This window comes from Chenopodium album, chromosome 5, assembly GCF_948465745.1.
Source record: "Chenopodium album chromosome 5, dcCheAlbu1.1, whole genome shotgun sequence".
NCBI lineage: Eukaryota > Viridiplantae > Streptophyta > Magnoliopsida > Caryophyllales > Amaranthaceae > Chenopodium > Chenopodium album.
Window position 1 is genome coordinate 2,131,871 of NC_137838.1, and position 23,818 is coordinate 2,155,688.

The 23,818-nt window shown below is 34.1% G+C and overlaps 2 protein-coding genes and 2 pseudogenes across 2 annotated transcripts; all 4 read right to left on the reverse strand.

Annotated features, from left to right (window-relative positions):
• Positions 1 to 1,438: 1,438 nt before the first annotated feature.
• Positions 1,439 to 2,795, reverse strand: LOC145631293 (peroxidase 66 pseudogene; annotated as a pseudogene).
• Positions 2,796 to 6,580: 3,785 nt separating this feature from the next.
• LOC145630025 (transcription factor TCP19 pseudogene) lies at positions 6,581 to 8,483 on the reverse strand (annotated as a pseudogene).
• A 6,027-nt stretch (positions 8,484 to 14,510) lies between these two features.
• Positions 14,511 to 17,027, reverse strand: LOC145630026 (uncharacterized). The gene has a single exon (XM_081682264.1). The coding sequence runs from the start codon at positions 16,905 to 16,907 to the stop codon at positions 14,955 to 14,957; it is 1,953 nt and encodes a 650-aa protein (XP_081538390.1). The 5' UTR covers positions 16,908 to 17,027; the 3' UTR covers positions 14,511 to 14,954.
• Positions 17,028 to 20,387: 3,360 nt separating this feature from the next.
• On the reverse strand, positions 20,388 to 21,948 carry LOC145631294 (protein neprosin-like). The gene is made up of 4 exons (XM_081683377.1): positions 21,784 to 21,948; positions 21,120 to 21,206; positions 20,551 to 21,039; positions 20,388 to 20,450 (listed from the first exon to the last, which is right to left on the reverse strand). The coding sequence occupies exons 1-4, from the start codon at positions 21,946 to 21,948 to the stop codon at positions 20,388 to 20,390; spliced, it is 804 nt and encodes a 267-aa protein (XP_081539503.1).
• Between the last annotated feature and the right edge of the window lie 1,870 nt (positions 21,949 to 23,818).

The following is a 23,818-nucleotide window of genomic DNA, read 5'->3' on the forward strand; positions in this document are numbered from 1 at the left end:
AAAATCATGATGAAATATTGATTATAAAGTTGTTAATTATTAGGTCTTTTTTCCCTAAAAATTACTACTTCCTAGTATAACATTCTCTCTCTCTTCCTTCCTTTTAGGAGGGTTGGCAATGATATACTCAATAAAAACACTTTTTCACCAAACATAAAGTTTAGTACATTCTATAGATAGAACTGAAAAAGAGTTGCTTAACCCTTGACTAATGAATACCAAACTTTTAAAAGCTTTGAAATCCTTTTGAATGCAAGAAATATTACGTTAACTTAAGAATGTTATTAAAGGTAAGACTATTGGTTCATACTTATCTATCAACTCGGATTTCTTGGAGTACGGTTGTTGGTGTGAGGCTGTGAGCTGTGGAGTACAATTTCTCATTTATACCTCTTGTACATGTATGTAACGTACTTGTTATTCATTTTTTTCTGTTTCCTTTAACTATAAAACGAATCTTTTTTTTTTTTTTTTTTTTAAATATACTTGTATATATTTTACATATAAAAGAAAGGTTTATAATTAGGAGGAGCTACAAAGATCTGATTGCACTTCAATTTCTACTTTGAGATATGGTTAATATCATTGTGTTCCTTGTTCCTACTTTGAGTTTTAATTTTGTACGTATATTACCCTTAATTATATATTAACTACACCACTTAAACATCTGCACCATACTTTAGTGTATGATATTTTTGAAATAGTGACATAATTTTAAAAATATTGTGTTCAAAATAAGTAAATAGGGATTTTTTTATTTATTATGAATGTCAAAATATACATACATGAAAATTTCACTCTCTCTCTTTTTTTTTTTTTTTTTTTTTTTCAATCAAAAAGTTAGTGAGGTAGTCAAAGCTCTATAATTTGGTCTAAGAATTAATGTTTGAAAATGCATAAGGTCATAAAGACTTGAACTTTTTATATGGTACAACAATACCCTCTCACAATTTATTTATTTTTTTCCTTCTTTTTTTTCTTTTTTTTTTGGGGTATGGTACAGTACTAATTAGTCAATAGTCATGCATAAAGTCACAAACTAATACAGAGTACTTAATAAGAAACATTAAGAAGTACTATATATACCAACCATGAAAAAAAAAAATTAATCCTACAATAATGGTAATTTAAAATCATATGCACGTTTTTTTAGCCAAATAATCGCTTTGGTCATTCATAGAGACAAGTTCTTCTAATGCAAAGAGAGTGATACATGGAGTTGTTAAGCTGATTACATGCAATTTTTGCATTCTTCATTACAAAAAGAAACAAATAAATATACAAGTGATAATTAAATTCATACGTAGTGCAATTTAATTATAGTACTTAATCAATAATAACTAACCTCAACTAACAAATACATTACATAATTAACAAACTCTTTATCCCATATCTCTTTCTCCTTCATTCTTGCTTTGCATGCATGCATGCATGACACTCAATTCACAAACCTGCACTTTTCTCTAACTTCTCCATGGTGATGATCATTAACACCGAGATTTCCGAGTTTTACCATGGAAGCTGCAAATTCTACAAAGAACAAGGCCTCATATCTGGCATAAGACTCGACTAAAAACTTAGTCCTATAATCATTGTACAAAGCTTGATCCGTAGCAAGTACACCCTTTCGCGCTACTAATCTCTTGTAGTACTCATTGTCGAAGACTGATGAAGTCGAGTCCAAGTAATACCCTGAATTATTATTGTCCCTATTATGCTTACTAGCACACTTTTGTTTTAGGGTATTGGCGAACATGATGTCCATGCTAGGATCCATGTCAAAGTTGTCATCAAAACGATGTATTCGAGATTTAAAGGAGGAACAATGAGAGAACCCTAGGGTATGTGCACCCGAAAGGGTTACCAAATCTTTAATGCCAAGGCCTTTTTTTGAGAATAATTTTATAAGTTTGGTTGCATTAAAAGATGGTGTTGGCAAGTCTAGAGTCTCATTTGCCCTTGATGTTTTTCCATCCTTTCTCCCTTTCAACACATTCCAATATGGTCCTCCAGCCTAATAAAACCCAATAACATCAAATCAAAATGTGACAATATTTTACTTGCGGCATAGAACACTAATATTATTATAAAGACTTGCTTGCAATGTAAAAACGTACCAAGTTGACTACATCTCTAGCTGCAATAGCAATAATATCAGCACAAGAGACGGTTTGAGGGCAAGCCTTTTCGAGCTTGGCTTTTGCTTTATCAATCACATAATATGCGCGGAGTGATATGTTTGGAGGGCCATCTTTCTCTGCTAGGTTATCATCCGTAGAGTCTAATAGAACTGAAGCATCACATCCCTAGACAATTGTACCATGCATACAATATTAATTAAAAAGGTTCATCACATAACCATATATTGTGAAGATTATTATTAACTTTTATATAATAACCATAATGGAGCATATATATTGTGTAGATTCATTCTATACACGAAAAGATCTTATATGACTATGTTTTTCTGTAAATATAAATAATAAAATTATAGAGTATGTAAATAGTGCAAAAGTTAAAAAGTTGTAAGCATATATAAGGAGTTAAAAAAGGAGTGGAGGAAGCTAGAAGACTAGAATACATACCCTAACGAAACAATCATGGAAGAACATACGTAGGATGCGAGGAGGAACTTTGGTATCACTTAACGTTGCCTTATGAACTACATCTCTGATTATTCTCTCAACATGGGGGCATGTTTGTTCATAGTAATGACTATCAAGTTGCTTTGCTTTCGTTTGAGCCACCAAAATTGCAAAAACAAAGAAAATGAACTCATGCGATAGTCTCAACATAATTTGATAGGTGTATGTATGGACTAACCTAGGGAATTAGGAGCTTAAAAGGTGAAACTGTTGAAATTTCATCATAAAGATGGTAGTGCTATTTATTTGGAGTACTACTATATGTTATAAATGACTAAATGTCATACGACATTGTGTATAATTATTTTGGCCAAAAACTCTTACTAATAAGATCTACTTGTGTAAGATAAAGTGTAGTTTGAGATGCTCCTTTGAAGCAAATTGCAAAAACTAAAACCATTTGTGGTGTGCTTTATTTATATATCCAAATACGGAGTACACGTTTTGTTACCTACCAAAAATGCATAATACATGAAATTTCATGTGTGTATTTGTGGTAAGAAGTCTTAGAACATCTTTTTAAACTACTAAAAAGTCCTAATAAGTGAATACTTTTTTTTTGACGGGAACAAGTGAATACTTAATTAGGCATTAATCTGTCATAAAAATTGATTGTGTTATAAAAATAACCTTTTTTTTTTTACTTTTTTTTTTTATTTTTTTTTATTTCTTTTAGTATATGTTATTTTAAAATATACTCATACTTGGTACATAAGAATATAAGATATAATTATTTTAACCTTTGATATCGATGATCTTTACAATTGGTCAATTGGACTACTCAATCATGAATCATTATTGCTCACTATAGGCTACATACCTCATTTCTTTGATACCAACAAAACACAAGCATAGGGAGTCAAGATGTAGTTTAAAAAAAGGAACTAGATTCTATTTAGTTCACAATATCAATATGAACTTCTAGAGTTCTAGACTAGTATAAAACAAGTTTTGAATCTAAAAAACAACAATTGTACATGAGAGAAATATTAGAAGGTAGTTTCATAAATAATGTTGCTTGGAAACTCGATATTTGTACAGATAATTTGTGGGCTGGTGCTTATTGATAGGCCTAACCAGTGAAAAAGCCCAAATCGATAAAGATCGACTCAGGCATTAAGCCCCAAATCCTTTGTTTTTTCCACATTGTTCCTGCATGTGTGTCTACTAGGACAAATGAGCAATATTATGTGTGAAATTCCGTGCCCACTTACATAAATCGTTATGTTCGTTACTTGTATATATTTACATAGTAACTATATACAAATATAATAGTAGTTAAAAAATGAAATTCATAGCTTTTACCTTTGTAAAAAAAAAAAAAAAAAAAAAAAAAAAAAAAAAAATCATAGGTTTTAGGGCTATATATAAGAAATTAAAGTGTAAAATAACAAAAAATGAAAATTTGAAATTTATTACACAAGTCTATATGCAAGCGATATATATCTTTACCACTTTTTACCTATCAAATAATACAAGTAATTAATACTCTTCCAGTTCCTTATTATTTGCATCATTTGACTTAAAATACACTCACAAAAAGTGGTTCAATGGTGCAAATAAAAAAAATCTAAGGGCCTGTTCTGATTGATTGAACAAAGCTGAACTGAACTGAACTTGTTGGAGCTGAACTGAATTGAATATTTTATGAGAGAAGGAAATTAAGAAGTGAACTGAATTGAATTGAACTGAAATGAATTGAACTGAACTGAACTTATTGGAATTGAAATGAACTAAACTGAACTTAAAAAAATCTGAAGAGAACATGCCCTAAGCTATGTGGTACGGAGTAATATAATCAAAATTTAAACATTGTACCGGCAATAATGTACTACCTCTGGATCGTATTATATGCACTTTAAAAAATTTTATATCTCACAATTAATTTCCCAGCATCTAATACGATCCGGGAATAGTAAATAACTAAATATAATTATATTTTTGTGAAGGAAATGTAAATATAATTATATAAAGGCACTTGTCAAAAAAAAAAAAATTATATAAATAAAGGCAATATAAACACAAAATTATTTAAAGTTGAGCACAAATTGCGCCCCCGCCAAAAACAAGAAGAGAGGAGAGACCACAAGGCCAGATTTTCACTCACGCTCATGATCTTTAACTTCGGTGAGAATTCACGGGCCCACACAAAAGGATCAACACACACTTAAATCCATTTAATTAAAAAGAATTATTCCCCTCAAAAAAAAAATTAAAAAGAATTATAACCAAAAATCCATGTGTCACGCCGTGGTAGGAGGAAAACCTCACAAACGGCTACTAAATTACCACGTGTCGATATTAGGAGGTAGTCCCTCACCAAAAAAGCAGGGTGTGGGACATCAATGGACCCGCCTAAAATTAGCCCCACGTTCAAGGGTGCAACTACACTACACGCATAGCTTCTATATGTTTAAAACTTTAAAATGCATATAGGAGAGTTAATTGGTAAATTTACTTAGTTTTTGAGATTTTTTTTATTACTACAGTGGTATTTTGAATGTACCATTATATTTACAGTGGAATTTCTAATGTACTAATAGAGTTTAAGCTATTTTAATAGTAACAGTGGTACAAATATTGTATCACTGGAAAAAAAAAAAATCACCACTCTTTTGTCATATAGCTGCTCTTTACTTGGCATGTAAATAACAGCTATGCGCCAATACTTAACCCACATTCAAAATAAAATACCAACTCTATTTTATATTATGTGTAATTTTTCCTCCCTCTGTTCTAGTACTATTGCAACAATTGGACTTACACTAATTATTTATCATGTTTGTTTAATCACATATTATGATTTATATGTAAAGTAAAATATAGTTATGTAGGGTAGATTCATCTCATAAAACACTTATACAATATCAACTTTATATAATTTTACTTTTAAATAATTATATATATTTCACCAAAAAAAAAAAAAAAATTATATATATTTAGCATTATGTGTTTTAGAATGCGTTATCTCATCATTGTTGTAATATTTATGGAGCATAGGAAATATAAAAGATGGTTGTTAATTTGTTAGATATTACATGCAACAAATATATTCTATGGAGTAGTATTTTTTTAAATTGTTATATCTCTCTATCATCGTTACATGTATCATTATATTTTTCTCTCCCTCCAACAATAACAAGTATAATTCAATAAAAGTTTGTATGGACTCATTAGTTACAAATAATATGAAATGGAGAAAACATTAGTAAAAAAAAATAAAAATTATAGTAATAAGTCGGACCACAAATCACATGACATCCCCACAAAAAAGGTGATTCCACAAATTTAACCACTCTGCTAGGTCCACGGGCCACCACCTTAACTTGTTGACCCACCATAAAGTGGGGCCCACTACACCTAGCACAATCCCCAAAGTCGAGTATGTGGGGACCATCTCACACGTGCATCACTCAAGAAGCCTCACGTGCGAACTTTTTTGCTTTCCCCAAAAGGACCACAACACACTTGAAATGGATCCCACCAAAAATCAAACACATTTTCATTATCTTTGTATGGGTCCTATCTCTTTTCAATTTTGTTTGTTGAATAAATGAGCTCATTTTATACATTTCTTTTTTTTAAAAAAAAAGAAAAGAAAAAAAGAATATGTGAATGGATCATAAGTTAAAGATTCTTTAGGGTTGTTTTTCTCTTCTCAAACCTACCATTTGTAAATTGACTATTCTTTATAATTTCCGTGCGATAGCTTTATTAGATAAATTTTATCTAAATTCAGTAGATTACATTATATACTTGATTACCTTGGCGTATAAAGTCTATGTATATGAGTATATTCAACAACATATGTGCCACACAATGACATAAAATCACTAAATCAAGATGTGCATAACCAATGTGATCATTACAAGCACATATAGGTATATACGGTTGTGCACATATATACATTAACCAAGCATTGTCAAAAATAGACATGTGTAAAATCAATACGTTCATTACTACGGACAATGAAATTGATATTCATTTGAATACAAGACACAAAGTAATTTAAAGGATAACAAAGTGAGGATGAATCTTCAATAAAACAAAGTGAAACATAAGTGTTAAATTTAGAGAAAGTTTAAAAGTTAGAACTATCCCTCACAAATTGCATCATAAAACGGCTAAAAGCCTCTAAAACCTAACTAAACTTTTGCACAATCACTCCAAAAGCTAAAAATAACATGCTAAGCATCATAATAACTAGATTAAAAGGCCTAAAAGTGGCTAAAAAGAGAAACCCACCACCAATCAAACCACCTCCTTAATCACCCAACAAAATGTAATGGGGTTAACAATATCAAACACTTTGAGTTTGGTACTTTGATCAAATTGTGTATGCCTCATAAATTGAACCCCCCTAATATTTTAATAAATTAAAATCCACCAAAACTCATCTTACTTACAACTTATATGACATGACATTACATCATGATCATCATCCATTAATCCATTCCTAAAATTTCACCAAAATGTCAAACTGCTTGTGATGAAGATGAAGGTGGTGGTGTAGCACTATTACTACTTCCTCCTGCTTGTACTTGAAGCTGAACTTGTTCTTGAGACATTCCTTGATGATTATTATGATGATTAGTCTCATTAATAGGTCTACTACCCATCAATTGTAACTCCCTCTTTTGATGATTCTTATCATATATCTCTAGTGAAAAATCCAATAATGATGTAGTAGTAGCAGTATTGTTATTACTACTAGTTGTTGTAGGAGCATTCCCATTGCTAGTACCTGAACTCGGCCCTACACCCGTCTCATTCCGCCCACCACTTAGACTCATCCCCGGAACGACCTCAGACACAAAATTATTTATAGGCCGTGCGGCTAACCCGAACACCGGTGCAGCCCAGAACTGAGCTTGCTGGCCTCCACCGGCGGCATTGGGCATCATGAAAAAATTAGCTGGCCAAATCGGCACAAGCCCCTGGGGTGGCGGACCAGGGGCTTGTGCCGTAGTGAAGCCCAATGCCGTGGTGGCAGGCATAATAGGCGCCAACCCACTCGAAAGCGTAACACCACTACCAACGCCAACACCAACATCAGCCATATCAACAAAATCACTATTATTAGTCCTTCTACGCTTTTTCCCACCATAATCATCCTCGTCTTTTCCCGACGAAGTAGTCGGAATCTTCAAAGTCCCATTCACAGAAACAGCAATAGCAGGAATCGTACCCGTACCAGTAGCTTCAATAATAGACGGTTCAGCTCGTTCAAGAAGCCATTTGATTGTTTCACCATCAGATTTATGCCCGAGTTCTCGGGTCAGCTGGAAGATCCGAGCAGCGCAAGCTGCGGGCATTCGGATCCTCCGACCTCGACCTTCAACCTTCGTATGACGGTCCTTCGATGGCCGTTTACGCACCAAAGGAGGAGGTGAAGCGAGTGTAACCGCGTCAGTGGGTTCCACCTTCAACGCCGCCGGAATTATCGCCGTCGATTCTGAGTGGTCCACCGGCGGTAATGGGTCCGTCGCCGGGAAATCGCCGGAGTTTCTACTGTAAGTGTCGTTGTTGCTGCTACTGTTGTTCCCTTCGTCTTCCATTGTTTGTTTTTCTGTGTTTGAAGAAATTAATGCCGATAAAAATCTAAGATGGCCCAGAAAAATTCAGGAATTACCCAAATTAATTTGAAGAAAACCCATTAAAAAAAACTCAAGAAATCAATAGATGAAGAATTGAACAAACAATTTCATTGGAGAATAAGAACGAACAGGTGGTGGGCGGGGAAAAGAAGGAGGGAACACAGCTTTAATTTTTGTCAATTTTTTTTGACTGGAATTGGATTTATATTGTACTGTTAACAGATTAATAGAAGACTGTTTATGAAATACTTAATTAATAAAAATAGTGATTAGAGAGTAATAAATCAGAAAGGAAGAGAGAAGAGGAGAGAGAAAACAAACCCTAGAAAAGGCAACCCCACTTATCCGCTGTGGATGGTTTCTTCAAAGATTGGGACCCTCCAAAATTTTTAATTTTTTTTTAATTAATTACTTTTTTTTATTAAATAATCAATATTTTTAATTTTAATGGGTCTCCACACCGCTAATATAGGGGACTACATATAAATAGAGGGTGAGAAAATCAACGGTAGAAGAGTTTGGCCCCACAACAAAAATGGGTCCATAAGATAAGAATGAGTTTTGTGGAGAATTGGGACCCACCAATATATGTAGGGAGGAAGAGATAGGTCCCTCTTTATTTGGTCAATTTTAGTTGTCATCAAAATTGACACTATTGTTTGAAAAAAAAAAAAATGACATTAGTGTAGATAAAATAAATAAATAAATACTGTTTTCTTGATTTTTTTTTTAAGAAAAATAAGGCAAGTTTTTTAAAAAATAAAAATAAAAATACAAGTAACAGAAGTAGTAAATATTTACTATTATTTGAAATTACTCTACTGTGGAGATCAAATAATTTTATACTTCCTATGCTATTACTACTTTATTACTAATAATTTCACATGTAAACATTTATGTTAAGATATTTATAAAAGTTTGTAGAAAATTAAAGTATTAATTAGCTCCATTGTCATTATCATGTGGTTTAAAGCCCCACCACAAAAGAATTGAAGTTGAAAGATATATCAAAATTTGGTTTTAGTTTTCCTCAAAAAAAAAAAAATTGGTTTTAGTTTAAAGAAACTAAGGATGTATCACATTGTGATTATATGAATACTTTATTACTTTTTTATATAGTATAATTCTATGTGAATTTTGTATACAAAACTCGATTTAGTTGAACACCTACATAGTAAATCCTTCATTATTTGTGTCAAAATAAAAGTTATATGAATAAATTATAGTGTTAAGATTGGTGAATGCCCATAGAGATGCAAATAAAAGTTGTAGAGATTGGTGAGTATAATAGATATAGAGATTGAGAACTATGTATTAATAGAGAGAATAATAAAGGCAAGACAAGTAGTAGAAAAGACACACAAATGATATGTTATTTAAGGTGAGAAAGATCCTCAAATCCACTATATGCAAATGTAGTATAAAGGTAGAAAGGCTTATGTATATTTATGGCTTCTTGTGTATGTATAAAATCTTATCCCTAAAATTTATAGTTGTAGATGTAGGTTGAAAAAAAGGGTCAGAATATTCAAGAACTCCCTTCATCGTATATAGGATTTCCTAGAACTTTTACAAACCATATCTTTTAGGTGAATTCAATTTCAAGAATTCTCTAATTAAAATGTTTAAGAGGTAATTTCAGAGAAATCATAAGTATATATAACCTTGCGTGTTTTTTTTTTTTTTAAAAAAAGCTTCTAGTATATGTATAAATGCTCCACCAAAACAAGAAGCCTATAAAATTTGAGCCACCCAACAAATAAAGCTTAGGGCCTGTTCTCATTGACTGAACTCAGCTGAACTGAACTGAACTGAACTGAACTGAGCTGAGCTGAACTGAATTGAACTGAGCTGAGCTGAGCTGAACTGAACTTAATTTCAACGTATGTATGAGAACAGGCCCTTAGGAGGATTGCTTTAAGCATTATCTAATGGTTTTAATAGACTTATTACACAAAATTTTACCATGTTGACGTATCTAAATAACATATAGATTAGAATAAACCAAGATGAATTATAGTATTAGCATACAAATATCAATTAAAATAATTATTAGGACAATAATGCATTGGCGAGCAACAAAGGAAATATATGAATTTTTAAGGTAGTCCCATTATTTGGACTAGAGAGTTGGTTATAGGGTTAGGCTAATACGAGAGTTAATTAGATATGATCATATGATACAATGTTGAAACCCATTATAGCCCACTTATGAGTGTCCCACATTGGAGAAAGAGGAGAGATTGTTTCACTTTATAAGGTAGAGGAGTACCTCCTACTATTACCAATTGGTTTTAGTATGGAAGCTCCAAAGCCTTGTTTGTGGATCAAACTCTCCTCCTCCTTGTTCGGGTTGCCCAGGCCCATTTCATATTGTTTCGAAATTTAACATGGTATCAGAGCCCAGGTTGTGGGTCTCTTCTAAACTGGGTATTTAATCGCTACTATTGTCTAAGAAGTTCCAATTCCAAGGAAAATATCTTCCAATTAACCAAACAAATACATATTATGTGCAACCAATGAATATTACATGTCATAATTCTTTTGTTGCACATAATAAGAACGAAGATAGTATATTAAATTATCAATCACAAATCCTATATGATAAGACTATTTAGTTTGTCACAAATATGACTTGGTTTAGCGTCAGGCACGGTAGCACGATACACAAGCCTACATAACCTGACCCATGCTCAACTTTAATTAGAACTGAGCCTAATTGAGTCATAGGTCGGTTAGTTTAGTCAATGCATAGAATGTTAAAATCTACCCAAGGACCCAACAATTAGCAATTCTTAAACATGCATTATTTTACTCAAATCATGTTTTGTTGAATGAAATTATCCACCGAACCACACCAGGGACAAAGGTTACAAATTCGTGATCAAATTCCGTCCACATCACTATTGTGAGAACTCTACAATTATGCTTCCACTTAATTTTCAGTTTTTTCAGTCTGCCCTCAAAAATTAAAATGCACTTCTTACTTCATATTGTTCTAAACTACACAGATTTATTAATTGAGATTTCGTGCAATTTGTCTCATATTTTTTGTCCACTATCTTCCCAATACATGATCACGTCATTCTTCGATGTGATCACCTAATGATGTGATGCCAATTCTTCCCATTTGAAGAAATTTATAAAACGTTACTGTCTTTTTTGATGGGCATGAATTTAGAGAATCTGGATTAATGCTGATGTTTCAACACCCAGATTATGGAAATTTCAATTGCTGTTAATTTGAACTACTGTTGTACTATTTTGGTGGCATTTACATTTTGGAACTTGGTTTTTTGAAGGAATTTTTGGTAGAGTCTTCCAACTGTTGGATAAAATGCCTGAGAGAAGTCTTCTGCTGTTGGGCCACATGGGTTTTTTTTTTTAGAGTGGGTTTCACAATCAGCTGGCATTATGAGGTAATTGGGTAGGTGTAATAATGTTCCTCTTTTATTATGATTATCAAATGTTTTTCTTTTCTTTATTTTTTAATTTGATGAAATGTGGTTTATATGAAAAGTTGTTTAATTGATATTGTGGATTTCTTGTTCTTTTTGTCATTTCAAAGGACCCGAAGATTAGTGTTAGTAATAAAGATGGGATCTTTGATTTGTTGATGCTATCAGGTGGTTGTTTTCCTCTTCAAAAATTTGCATTAGGGTCATTTTGCCTGGTCATAATCATTTGGTGTTTAAATTCTAGGCAATTATAGCATTTGACGGAAAATGTCACCTCATTTCTCGAAAACTATCCTCTCATAACTCGCAAGTTAATCATGAAAGTTACCCCGTCTTTCTATACTAGTTGTCTTACAGCTTGAGAGAGTAAAGAGACCAAATAACTCGCAAGTTACTTTTGAAAGGTACCCTTTCTTTTGATAGTCTTATAAGTTACAATCAGAGAGAATAATGAGACCATATATAAAAGTTCTTGGTTTAGCAATCACTTGTTTCCCTGGCCTATGTCAATGAAACTAACTCTAACTGCTGCTGCTAAATTGATTTAAGTTGCTCATAAGTCTAGGTTCGCCTTTTGTATCTGTGTTTCTCAAAGATTACACATTATTTGGACCAATATATGACTAGTTATGTTATTGATGATACTATAAGAAGTCATGACTACTAGAATTCACAGTTTGATGAGAGTTGCTACCATGTAGTTTGATTGGCTGACTGGTATCTTACACCAGCAGATCGTGTAAAGGTCGCTTTATTCGTGCTTTGTCAAATCTTATGGGAATTTAGTGAAGCATGCCAGAAATTTATAATTCAGTTCGTACTGGTCCGTTGGTTCCAGACCCACCATTACACAAGTTCTTTTGTCTTAAGCAGCCTGATCTCTATTGTGTTGCTTTATCCTTTTATGTTACTGTTTTGTTATGTAGGCATTATGGTAGGTTTGGAGCTTTTTAGTACTTATTAGTTTTTGTTTCGAGAGTCCTTTTCTTATGCTGCTTTCCTCAGCATTATGTCATATATCATGTTTGACAGCTATGTTACTCTTGTGCCTTCTCCTGTCAACTGAACATTATGTTCTATATCTAGTTTTTGTGTTTTGGAGGAAAAGAGGAGTGCTTCCGAACATACTCACATACTGAAGCTTTCAACACTCATATATCATTGACATCCTGGATTTCCCGATTATTTTTAAACAGCTTACCAACATCTTTACAAAATTAAGAAGTACGAATAGTTGGGTGTGTCCAATTGCTGATTTTTGTAACACAACATCAATAGTGTATCTCAGGGTAAGCTTTAGAAATTCCAGCTCTACTTAGCATAGACTTATTGACAGCTCTATTAGTCCGTATCAGTTTATCATCAATTATGTGCTGCTTAGTGCTTACTGGAAACCTGTGGCCAGGAAAACTCTTTTTCTCACTGGTATCAACTATTTATAGTTGTGTTCTGTGTTTATCATTAATCTTATATTAACGTTATTATGATCTTAGTATCACTAAGAAGCTTCTGAGAACAAACACCCGGTTGGCTTGGGGTTATACGGTTATGAAGTTCTAGTTTTGCTTAGCAGCTTTGGCTGTTTATCTGTCACTCTGCTTGTCACACTAAGTATTCTATCCAGAGCTGCAAAAATTAAGGAAAATTTTCAAAGTTTTCACTTGGGATGTAATTGCCCTTTTTTTTTTTTTTTTTTTTGGATTAGCCGATGTATAGTACCTACTTTTCTTATCATTTCTTGGGATACCTCAACTAATTAGCTTATTGACTCCTGAGAAGTACAGAGAGAACCTTATCATGTTAGCTTCATAGGAAGTGCAATGTACAATTGGCAAATAATATGAAGAGCTTATCCATAGGAGACTTTATTGAAGAGCATGAACAGAACATGAAGGCCACATTTAAGGAAACCGTAGCTTCTATTTTCGTATGCTTATTATACCACATTGAAGTATTCTTCCATGGTTTGGTGAATTTATAGCAGCCCACTGCCTACCCTGGTTTTGCATCCAAACTATCAGTTAGCCATCCAAAAGTTACAAGCAATTAGGTTGCACATAAAGCTTTAGATGTCGTTTTATTAGATGGCTTCTATTTTATCTATTCTCTGGCTAGAGGACAACAGTCATTGAGTTATGAGTTATAACATATTATTTTTCCCGCAACTTCTGTAAAGTCATCAACCATCATCACTATCCAAAAGTTTTGATAAGCAACTAACTGTAGCCTAAACATTGCATCTAACTATGCTGTGTATGGTACAGGTGTTGTTTGGGGTTAGCAGATATTAGATAGCATATAACAATTTCTATAAAAGTAGATTCTGTTAGTATTTTTGACATGGAACTAGCTCAGAGCAAATAACAAATTCTGTAAAAGTGTTCAGTTGATTAACACCTAGCTATGGATTTTTTAAAAAATTGTTCTGAACGATAGGCGTGCATTTTGCTTTATAAAGTAGCATAAGCCATAAGGTTAATAATAGATATTTATGGGTTAATTACGTATTTCGGACTCTTACAAAAATATGCCATCAAAGAGAGTAGTTTAATCTCCACTACTTTTACGGTTTACCCTTAACCAAATATTACAAAACCATAGATTGACTCGTCAAGGCTGTTACTTGGAGTCTAATTTACTCTTGTTCCTTACAATTCACTCTTTACCAGACATTTTCTTGCAGAGTGTGCTGGCATATACTGACATAACTTTGTTGTGTTTGCATATGTTTACATTATATGTCTAGTTAGATATTATCATTTTAGTCATCATAAAATGCTGGCAAATTTTTTGTTTGTACCACTGGTAGTGCTTTTATGGTATAAATACTATAAACAAAGATTTCATGCTATTCATTTGTAATAATGTCATGTAAGACATAAACTGTATCAGATAAGACTGATGTTGAAACACTGAAGGGCAATGATTGGGCTGGAATTCTGCAAAAGAACTCAAAAATTCTACCTGAAATGCTGACAATTTGAAGGGAATATGCTTATCAGGAGCTATTAGAAGCAGCAGGTACGTTTTGTTGTTTTATGAGTATAATAAAAGGAATTTTACCAGATTGTGAAGTGAGATGTACAATAATGGCATATACTTTGTATAAAATATGCTGTCAAAAAGGTAAAGAGATAACAGATCCTTGATTCAATCACACTATGAACCTTGGTATGCTTCACCTGTAAGCATTGGTGACCTCATGATTCCGAAAACTCTGGAAAATTGATTATTGAACTAAGAATTGCCGCCGTTCAGATTTCAATGGTTGTCTGATTAAGGGCAGTGTATCGCCATCTCTCTTTCTCCACAAAGTCTGCATCCAAGAACTGAGCAACAAAAGCCCAAAGCTTGTAAGCATCTGCAAATGTGGCAATGAATCCGAATGCAGCTGTAACTACTCTTATACCTAGGTTTTCTTTTCCTTTCTTTTTGTTTCCTGGGTTTTCCTTTGCTTCACATCTTCTCTTCTCAAGAACACTAGACTTTTGGTGTTCATACTTTTCTGGAAACCAAATATGATGCAGAAAACCATAGCTTAATGATATGCTTTTCCTATCAGCAAGTTTCTGTATTAGAATAGGCTCAACCTTTTCGCCTTTCCAATCAAACAAATTGAAAGCCAAGGCTGGTCCTCGATCAAACTTTATCTTTGGCCCATATATTTTTACCAAGGGAACTGCCCTTTCTGCATTTGGGTGCTGGAGCTTTGTTAAACCATTAATGAGCCAATTGACAAGGTACCTGCTCCTACTATTTACCAGTGAGAGCCCCAATGCATCAATATGATCCAAGCACCTACATTCAACGAGTGAATTCCTTTTTCTGCTGATTACCGTGCTTCGTCGCTCAACAAAAAGATCACTACCTTCATCTATCACTTCAATTTCTGAGATTTTTTGTCCATTGATCTTGACTCTTGTATCTTTATTCCTTACTGACGTAGAGGACTCTCCTTTTTCCATTGTCGGTGCTTGGATGGATATAGGACCAGAGAAGGAATTTGATGATGATGAGCCGCCCAACTCAAGCTCTTGTTCAAACTCTGTTTCAGTGCCAGAAGATTCTTCAGGCAGGTAAAATAACTTCCTTGCTGAGACAATACTTACAATTCCAGCAGAAGTTGAAGTTTCCAGGATCGAAATGGCTGATTTCTTGACAAAGAGACACCCAAATCCAGATGGGTTCTCCCCAAAAACCTTGTAGAAAGAGCATATTAAGAAATCTGGCTGGAAGAGAGACAGTCCCAGACTATCCATGTCTTTTGGTCCCACAGCACAGGCATCAAGAAGGATATGCCATCCATGTTCTTGTGCCACTTTCATCCATTGGTAAGAGTATCTAGCACCTGTCACTCTTGATTGAAGCTGGAAAACAAAAAGCCCTCTTTTCTTGCTGATCATTCTCTTGCTGGTAATCATACTCCTCAATTTTGATGAGTGAATCCTTAATCTTGGCCATGTAAACTCAGCTGCCATTGCTTGAGCTCCTCTCTTCTCTGAGCTATTAATCATTGTATCTACTGCCTCACTATCATGATCATAGACAGTGAGGAGCTTCTTACAAGACCCAAAAGGATATGACTCTGCAACTAATCTGAAGGCTGATGTTCTGTTTGCTGTCAGAACTACAGAATAATCATCTTCACTAATGTTGTGGAATTCCCTGATCCTTTTCTTGATCGCAGACTCCAATCTCGATTCATTTCCTCCTTCAAGCAGGTGGTTCTTCAGATTTACTGACTTGTACGATAAGTGGAACACCGGAAAGTCCGAGCTGTGGGGCCGCAATGGAGGGGGTGAAGATGATGTTGAAGGATATGTGAGAGAAAGCTGATTGTGAAGCTGTGAAAAAGAGAACAAGCCAATGCCAATGTAATCAAGGCATACATGGTTAGAGAGGGAAAGATTGTAGTACTCTTGAGCACGTATTTCATCAATTTGGTAAGTCTCAGTGTAGTTTGGGTAGGTTCTGATGAACTGATCAAATGCTTCTTGCAGGGAAGGAAGGGAGTCAGGGTTGTTAAACTCAGTGTTAGGGAACAAAGAGGAAGAGGTGGTGGAAGCAAAAGTGCGACGGTTTTCAGCTGAAGAATTTCTCGGTTTAGCAGCGATGGATTTATCAGCTTCATTTAGAGTGAAGAAAGGAGTTGGGCAGCAGCCATGGAAGCACAATTCTGTGACCTCCCTTGTTGAAGTTGACTGCATTCTTTGGGTAACTTCTTCAAACTGTCTTGGTTTTGTGCTCTGCTTTCATATTATTTGCCTACTACTATTGCTTTTCATTACTCATATCTTAAAGAGTTTATTTAGTTTTTTGAGGGTATTGCTTAGTTTGGAAGTATTATAAAGCATAGCCCCACTTTAAATGCATTTTTTGGACAAACGCACTTATTAAGGGGCCATAGTGTGGTGACTTTTAACAGGTCATAGTACTAAAGACCCCCTCTTTTTGTCTTTCAATCTACACTTGTGGGCTATCTTACATTTGACTAGTCGTATTACAATTATCCCTTTCATTCCAATCTTTTGATGATTACGATCATTTGAGAGAAATTATCTATTGTAACTTTGTAGCGAAGACCATTTATCAAAATGATCAGACTTAATAGTAAGAAAATGATCTAATACAAGGTTATTGTAGATAATTCCCTTTCTTTCTACACTAAAAATTTATAAAGAACATCAATTCCCTTCTTTTTACACCCAAAAATTAATAAAGAACAATGAAAAAGAAAGGATAGTTCTTTTTAGTTTTCTTGTAAACATGTCAAGAATCAAATGAGAGTGCAAAAAGATTATCTATTCTTTGATTATTTGACCCTGCCTTTGATTTTTAGTTTATCATTCATGGTTGCCTAATTGGTCCTACTAATGGAGTGTCAAAGGTGTACCTGACCTGTTAGAACCTGGTTAGGATCTTTTCTATTTTCCTAGAAAAGGATCATGAATCTCATACTATAACCATTAAATTTTTTTAATGAACACTTTTAGATTTTGGGTGAAGTGTACGAAATGAATAAGTGTGAAAAACTGTTCCATTACTTTGTTGTTGAAATGAGTAAGAGCTGGAATTTCTGAAGAATATACTTTTGGCTAATAATTGCTCATAACTGTCACGCCAATCCCCTAAACACCAAATATACTCTGTAATTACTTTTTTTTTGGGTATCTTTTTGCTTGTGTATACTTTATATGTATCCACAGTTCACACTACTTTCGTTCTCTTGATAAATCTGCCAAGATAAGCTGTATTAAGGATGAGGAAGTAAGAGTTTAACTTAATCGTTGAGCTCTCTAAACCGTACCCAAGTATATAAAAAAAGCCGTATCTAGTTTTCACACTTTCGACATTATTTACAAACCTTAGTGTTTGACCTATCACATCTCGGGGGAGTAATTATTAGTGATGATATCGTTTGCTTAAAAAATATTTGAGTAATTGACAGTGGTAACAGTGTGACAGTCAATTAGTCTATTTAGCCTGATTTAAGAAAAAAAATTATATAGTCAGAAATAGAGGCACTCCGCAATTAAAATGGTTTTGTAAGTCATTAAAGTTGTGGTGGTAGCACTTTGATAACCGCAGGCTTGATAAAGATGGCCGGGCCAAGGCTGCACTAAATTGACAGGAACTAGACAATAAAAGCATTACTGTAGGCTGATAGTGGCCGGCAGTATCACTAATAGAGTAGCTTAATATCTTCCAAATCTCTCCATTTTTCTCCTTTTCAATCATATGATTTGGAGCATTGAACAAGTCTTTGTGTTAAAGTCAGGATTTTTAGCTATTGATTATAATTTTCCTTGACATAGTAATTAGATGTATGTGAACTTGAATTGATGTTGCGTATGTCAAGGAAAAAGTGGAAAAGAAAAAGTGAAAAACATAGTTTTTCATGTTACCCCCTCCATAGTTTTAGGAGAGTATTGGCAGTAGAATTTTATTGTGGGACGAAGGGAGTAACATGGAAAAGTTGTCTATTAAAACTATGTGCCCTCTGGAAATGTTAACTTTTGTGGGATAGAGATAAATGAGAAATTATTTGTAGGGACAACCGAACAAGGGATGTGATTTTAAAGAAAGCCAAATTAGAAAGATTAGTCAAAATAATATTTCCATCCATCCTACTTGTTCTTGTGCTATTGACTATCATGGTTAAAAGTGGTCTTAGAGATAGGTTATAGTAATAGTTGTATGGTCATTAGGGGCTTAGGGTTGTATCTTAAGCTCAACCACTCTTGTCACTGTGACACAAATAGTCAAATATTTCCAAGGTAGAATACAACAATAACCACAAAGCTTTAATCCCAAAAGGATTCCGAGGTAGAATGAATGGTGGATGATTAACTTCAACTGGCTATAGGATACTAAAAATTTGATTTTGAAAAGATTTCTTTCTTTGTGCTTGTAGGTCCAGGCCTGGGGGAAAATTGGGGAACCCCACTGGTGGATGGTCGTGGGGGGCGGGGTTGACTGTACTCAAAAGCATGACTAAATGGGAGGTAGATGGTTCTACCATCCCTGAGGACTGAAGTGGTCGCTCTTGTAACTATAGGCTTTCAACCAATATAATCCTATGTCCGTACACTGAATAGGCTTACATAAATATAATCCTCAATCAAATGTGAGATTATGGAACATACCAAGTATTATACAGGGATAAAGGGAATACATCCTATGTCCGTACACTGAATAGGCTTACATATGAGGATATGCCCTGTGAGAAGATTTCTGATATTGGAGTAAAAGCGATTAGGGCTTATTTTTATACAGATTAGGATTAAATCTAGCATGGCAATAGACTAGACAAGTTTAGTTAAGGGATCATACATAAAATTCTAACCAATGTGGTCAGGTCCCCCAAACAACAGGGTATATCCATTGTCATCATCTATCTTCCCCAAGTAATCTGCCTTGTATACATCAAGATTATCAGCAGTCACTTGAATGGGAAGATTTTTTGGTAAGTAAAACTCTCCGTCTGTATCCATGTAAGCGAGTTTGGAAGCGTAACAACTTCTGGTGAGATCATGTGCTGCATAGACTCCTGATCCCATTGGAGCTGGTTTAGGGATGTTTGAAGGGCTATAAACCTTCCCTCCTAATTGCAGTACAGTAGTAGAATCCGCCAGTGTTGGAAATAACTCTTTTGGCCAGTAACCTATTGGTTCGTTTTCTAAGTCACTAAAGTTTTCAATAATCCACCAATTGCTTGTCTTTTGATCCTGTAAGACAATTTTGGTAATGGATGAGATTCTACTCAAAAATGTGTAAAATGTGTAGTAGAAAACAAGTTAGATTATTTTGAAGATATTACCCTGTAGATCTTGATATCCATGCCATAGGTCTTTCCTCCAACGGTCGAAACAGGATTACTTGTTGAACCCATTGGCAATCTTGGACTTATTTGCACATACCCTGGGCAAAGTGAGTTATAGCATCCTGTGCTTTGGAAACCATCTGCCTGAAATCCGACACAAATTTTTTTCCAATAATCACATACTTGTATATATCATGGAATGGTTAGTGTTAGTATAGTGGTGAACGGTTTTTGCTTCTTTCTTGAACATAAATGGGCAAATAATGTAGACGGGATTAAATCTTACTATATCTTAGCACCACTTTCTATTTGTACAGTATTTTTAAATGAGATTTTCTAGCGAGTGCCTCAACATTTTAATAAACTAACTTACAGTCCACTGGCTATAAGTTCGCGATTGACTATCTCCATACAGTTGTGGATTTACCTGCAAACCAAGAGAAAATATTGTAAATGAAAATTGGACAGAGTATCATTTGCCTAATGTAAGTTTGCAGCAGAGAGATTTAATTGATATTGAAACTTACTGTCCATCCATACTCTACACTGCTATATGAACCACTAACACCGGAACCAATCCATAGTAGAGCCTCGCTTAATTGGGGTGCTTGGACTGATAAGTTGTATACTGTGATGAATGTCGATGCTCCTTCTATCTTTCTGGATTTATCATCTGGAGTTGTCAACGCTGCATACTTCGGAGTACCCGAATCAATAAGGTTAAAATCACTAGCAAAGTTAGTACTCTGTATCTGAATATCTGATTTAATGGATATTGTACAGTCGAACATACTTACATGCATTTCAGGCGTGAGCCCTTGTGTTAAATTAACTGATCTAGGACGACGAAGATCACGAATTGCTTTAGCATTGATCAAATCTTCCTTCTGAACCCTCCTAAAAGGGACTGTTCCATGAGAACACCCTTTAAATTCCCCTTGATTATATTGTCGTCTATTTAATCTCGAACTTGCTCTTTTCACTCTTTTTTCTTCTGGTATAAAACTAGGTCTCCTCTTTTTATTCATGAATATAAATTAGTTTTATTAGCTAATCAGTGAAAGAAACAACAAAAATGAATTATGTGTATATATACCTGAAGCTTGTGATTCTTGAGCAATGGGTGATCAAAAGCAGGTTGCTTGTATATATCTACGCAATCAATAATTTCACCATCTTTGATCTATTATATATAAAGGCGAATAAATTGTTACTACGGGTATAAAATTATCTTGAATAATGGGGGCAATTGCTACTTGATTGAAATGTAAGTTTCATGCATGAAAATCTTGTTCATGCACATATATTGTCATATTATACAATTATTATCATTATCATCAAATCATAGAAATTTTAATAAAATGTCATCATTAAATTGCTAATTACAAACTTTTAAATAAATTTGGTGTACAGGAGAAGTAGTACATTTGCACTTAAGCTACCCTGATATTTTTTTTAAAAAAAAAAAAAAAAAAAAAAAAAAAAAAAAAAAAAAAAAAACCACAAATCCCAGTATGTAAAGTTAGTTATGTTATATCTTATAAACTCATTCTATGATTTATTTATAATTATATTCAAATGAGGTTCAAAATCACCTTGAAAATTACATTAAATCTTTTCAGTGTACAATAATACTATTGTAAACTAGGTAAACAGAAACATTTTTTACGAGTATGAGTCATGAGGGCTAACAATCCTAACAACTAGACCGAACCTTTGTTTGGTGAAAAAGTTAATAGAATTGAGTATTAGCTTTTCACCTTGAAGCTTGTAATGGGGGGCTTATTCAAGATGTTGAGTTGCTTATCGAGCTCTATATCTTCTTTTTTGAGTCTTGATTTTCTGCTTCCCTCTTCAGCACCATGACTCACAGTAATAAGAAAGATTAGGAGTAAAAGAATATTGATTAAGAATTTCATGGCCATGATTATAATTTCTTGAATATTTTTGCATTTGATGTGATATATTGGTACAGGTGCATAGCAATATATTTTTACATTGACTTCTCAATACTATAACGTCTGTATATGAGGAATGAATATGATTTTGGCATTTCTAAAGTACTTCTAATGTGAATTTATTATTTACTGCGTTATAATCCAATTATATGATAATCTAAAATTTAATTCAATTAAAATCAATTGCAGTATCTTCATTATTGGTAGGCAATCGATTGAATTAAAGAGAGATATCAACATATTATGGAAATATATATCTAGATAACGTCCAATTTATTTAGAAACTAAGCTAAATTATGTACGTAATGGTAGAGCTGTCAATTCGGGTAAACGGGTCGGGTTTAGGTCGGGTCAACGGGTCGGGTTTAGGTCGGGTCAACTTGGATCGGGTTAGTTCGGATTAATTTCATAACTTATGCGAGGCGAGTTTGGGTTGGGTCATGTTTGAGTCAAGTCACGTCGGGTCATACTTCTTTTCGGGTTTGGGTCGGGTTTAGGTCAGGTTACATTCGGGTCGGTAAACAATAGGTCGGGTTTAATTCGGATTTTCACGGGTTAAAACGGGTTAGGGTAATTCTTGGGTTCTAGTCGGGTTCGGTTCAAGTCAATAATTTGCGGGTTAGAATCAGGTCGGGTCATTCTCGGGTTTGAGTCAGGTTCGGTTCAAGTCAATAATTTGCGGATTATAATCAGGTTGGGTCATTTTCAAGTCGGGTCATTCTCGGGTTCAAGTCGGGTTCGGATCAAATCAATAATTTGCGGGTTATAATCAGGTTGGGTCATTTCCAAGTCGGGTCATTCTCGGATTCAAGTCGGTTCGTTATGTTCAAGTCAATAATTTGCAGGTTATCGAGTCATTTCCAAGTCAGGTCATATTCAGGTTCAACTAACTATAAATAGATAATTATCATTTTTATCAAGATAATTATTTCCTTTGACTATAATATATATGGCAATATACTAGGGAACTATAGTCTATAATTTAAGAAGATAATTATCTTCTTTGAACATAAAACAAATATTTACTATAATTAACTCTTAAATTGGAGGATGATGCTCCTTTCTTTTGTTGGCCTGGACCGACTTGGTCTCCTTAGACAAAATGCTTTGATCAACAATAATAAGGTGGTCTAAATTGCATTTAAAGTGATTTGAAATCAGGTCAGGAACAATTTGGGTTGAATTTAGGTCGGGTCAATAACAAGTCGTGTTAATTTGGAGTCGGGTTAGTAATAGATCGGATTGAATTTTTGGGTCTAGTAAGTAATAGGTTTGGTAAAATTCGGGTCGGGTCAATAACAAGTCCGGTTGAATTTGGGTCTGGTCAATAACAAGTCGGGTTGATTTCAGTCGGGTTTGTAACAGGTTGGGTTAAATTCGGATCGGATTAGGAACGAGTCGGGTTGAATTCATGTCAGGTTAGTAACAAGTCGGGTTAAATTCGGGTCTTGACAGGTTAAAACGGGGTTTGGGTCAATTTCGGTTCAAGTCGGTTTCAATGAAAGTTAATTAAATTAGCCATTGTAAACCAGCAAATCGGCGCAAGTTATAAACCGGTAAACTGGCCGTTTAAAAGCAATTAAGATGGTTCCACACACCCAATTGGAATCCCGGAGGATATTAAGGATCATGGTAAACATTTCGACTATTTTTATTTTCGAGCAAAAAAAGTCAAAAAATTCTAAATTGAAAGCTAATATCCACGCTTTTTGAGAAATTTTGAAGGTTTTGGGGCCAATGTCAAAAAGTCTTGAAATTCTATGGGTTACATCTCAGGGTCATATAATGCCGTTTGAAACCATATATGATCATTATTTGTTGTCATAAATATTCGTGG

Bases quoted from the DNA above. Each gene is read 5' to 3' on its own strand.
- LOC145630026 (XM_081682264.1), bottom strand. From the start codon at position 16,907: ATGCAGTCAACTTCAACAAGGGAGGTCACAGAATTGTGCTTCCATGGC.
- LOC145631294 (XM_081683377.1), bottom strand. From the start codon at position 21,948: ATGGCCATGAAATTCTTAATCAATATTCTTTTACTCCTAATCTTTCTT. The intron at 21,207-21,783 runs GTGAAAAGCTAA...TATATATAATAG, and splicing joins CCCCCATTACAAGCTTCAAG to ATCAAAGATGGTGAAATTAT. The intron at 21,040-21,119 runs GTATATATACAC...ATGAATAAAAAG, and splicing joins TCAAGAATCACAAGCTTCAG to AGGAGACCTAGTTTTATACC.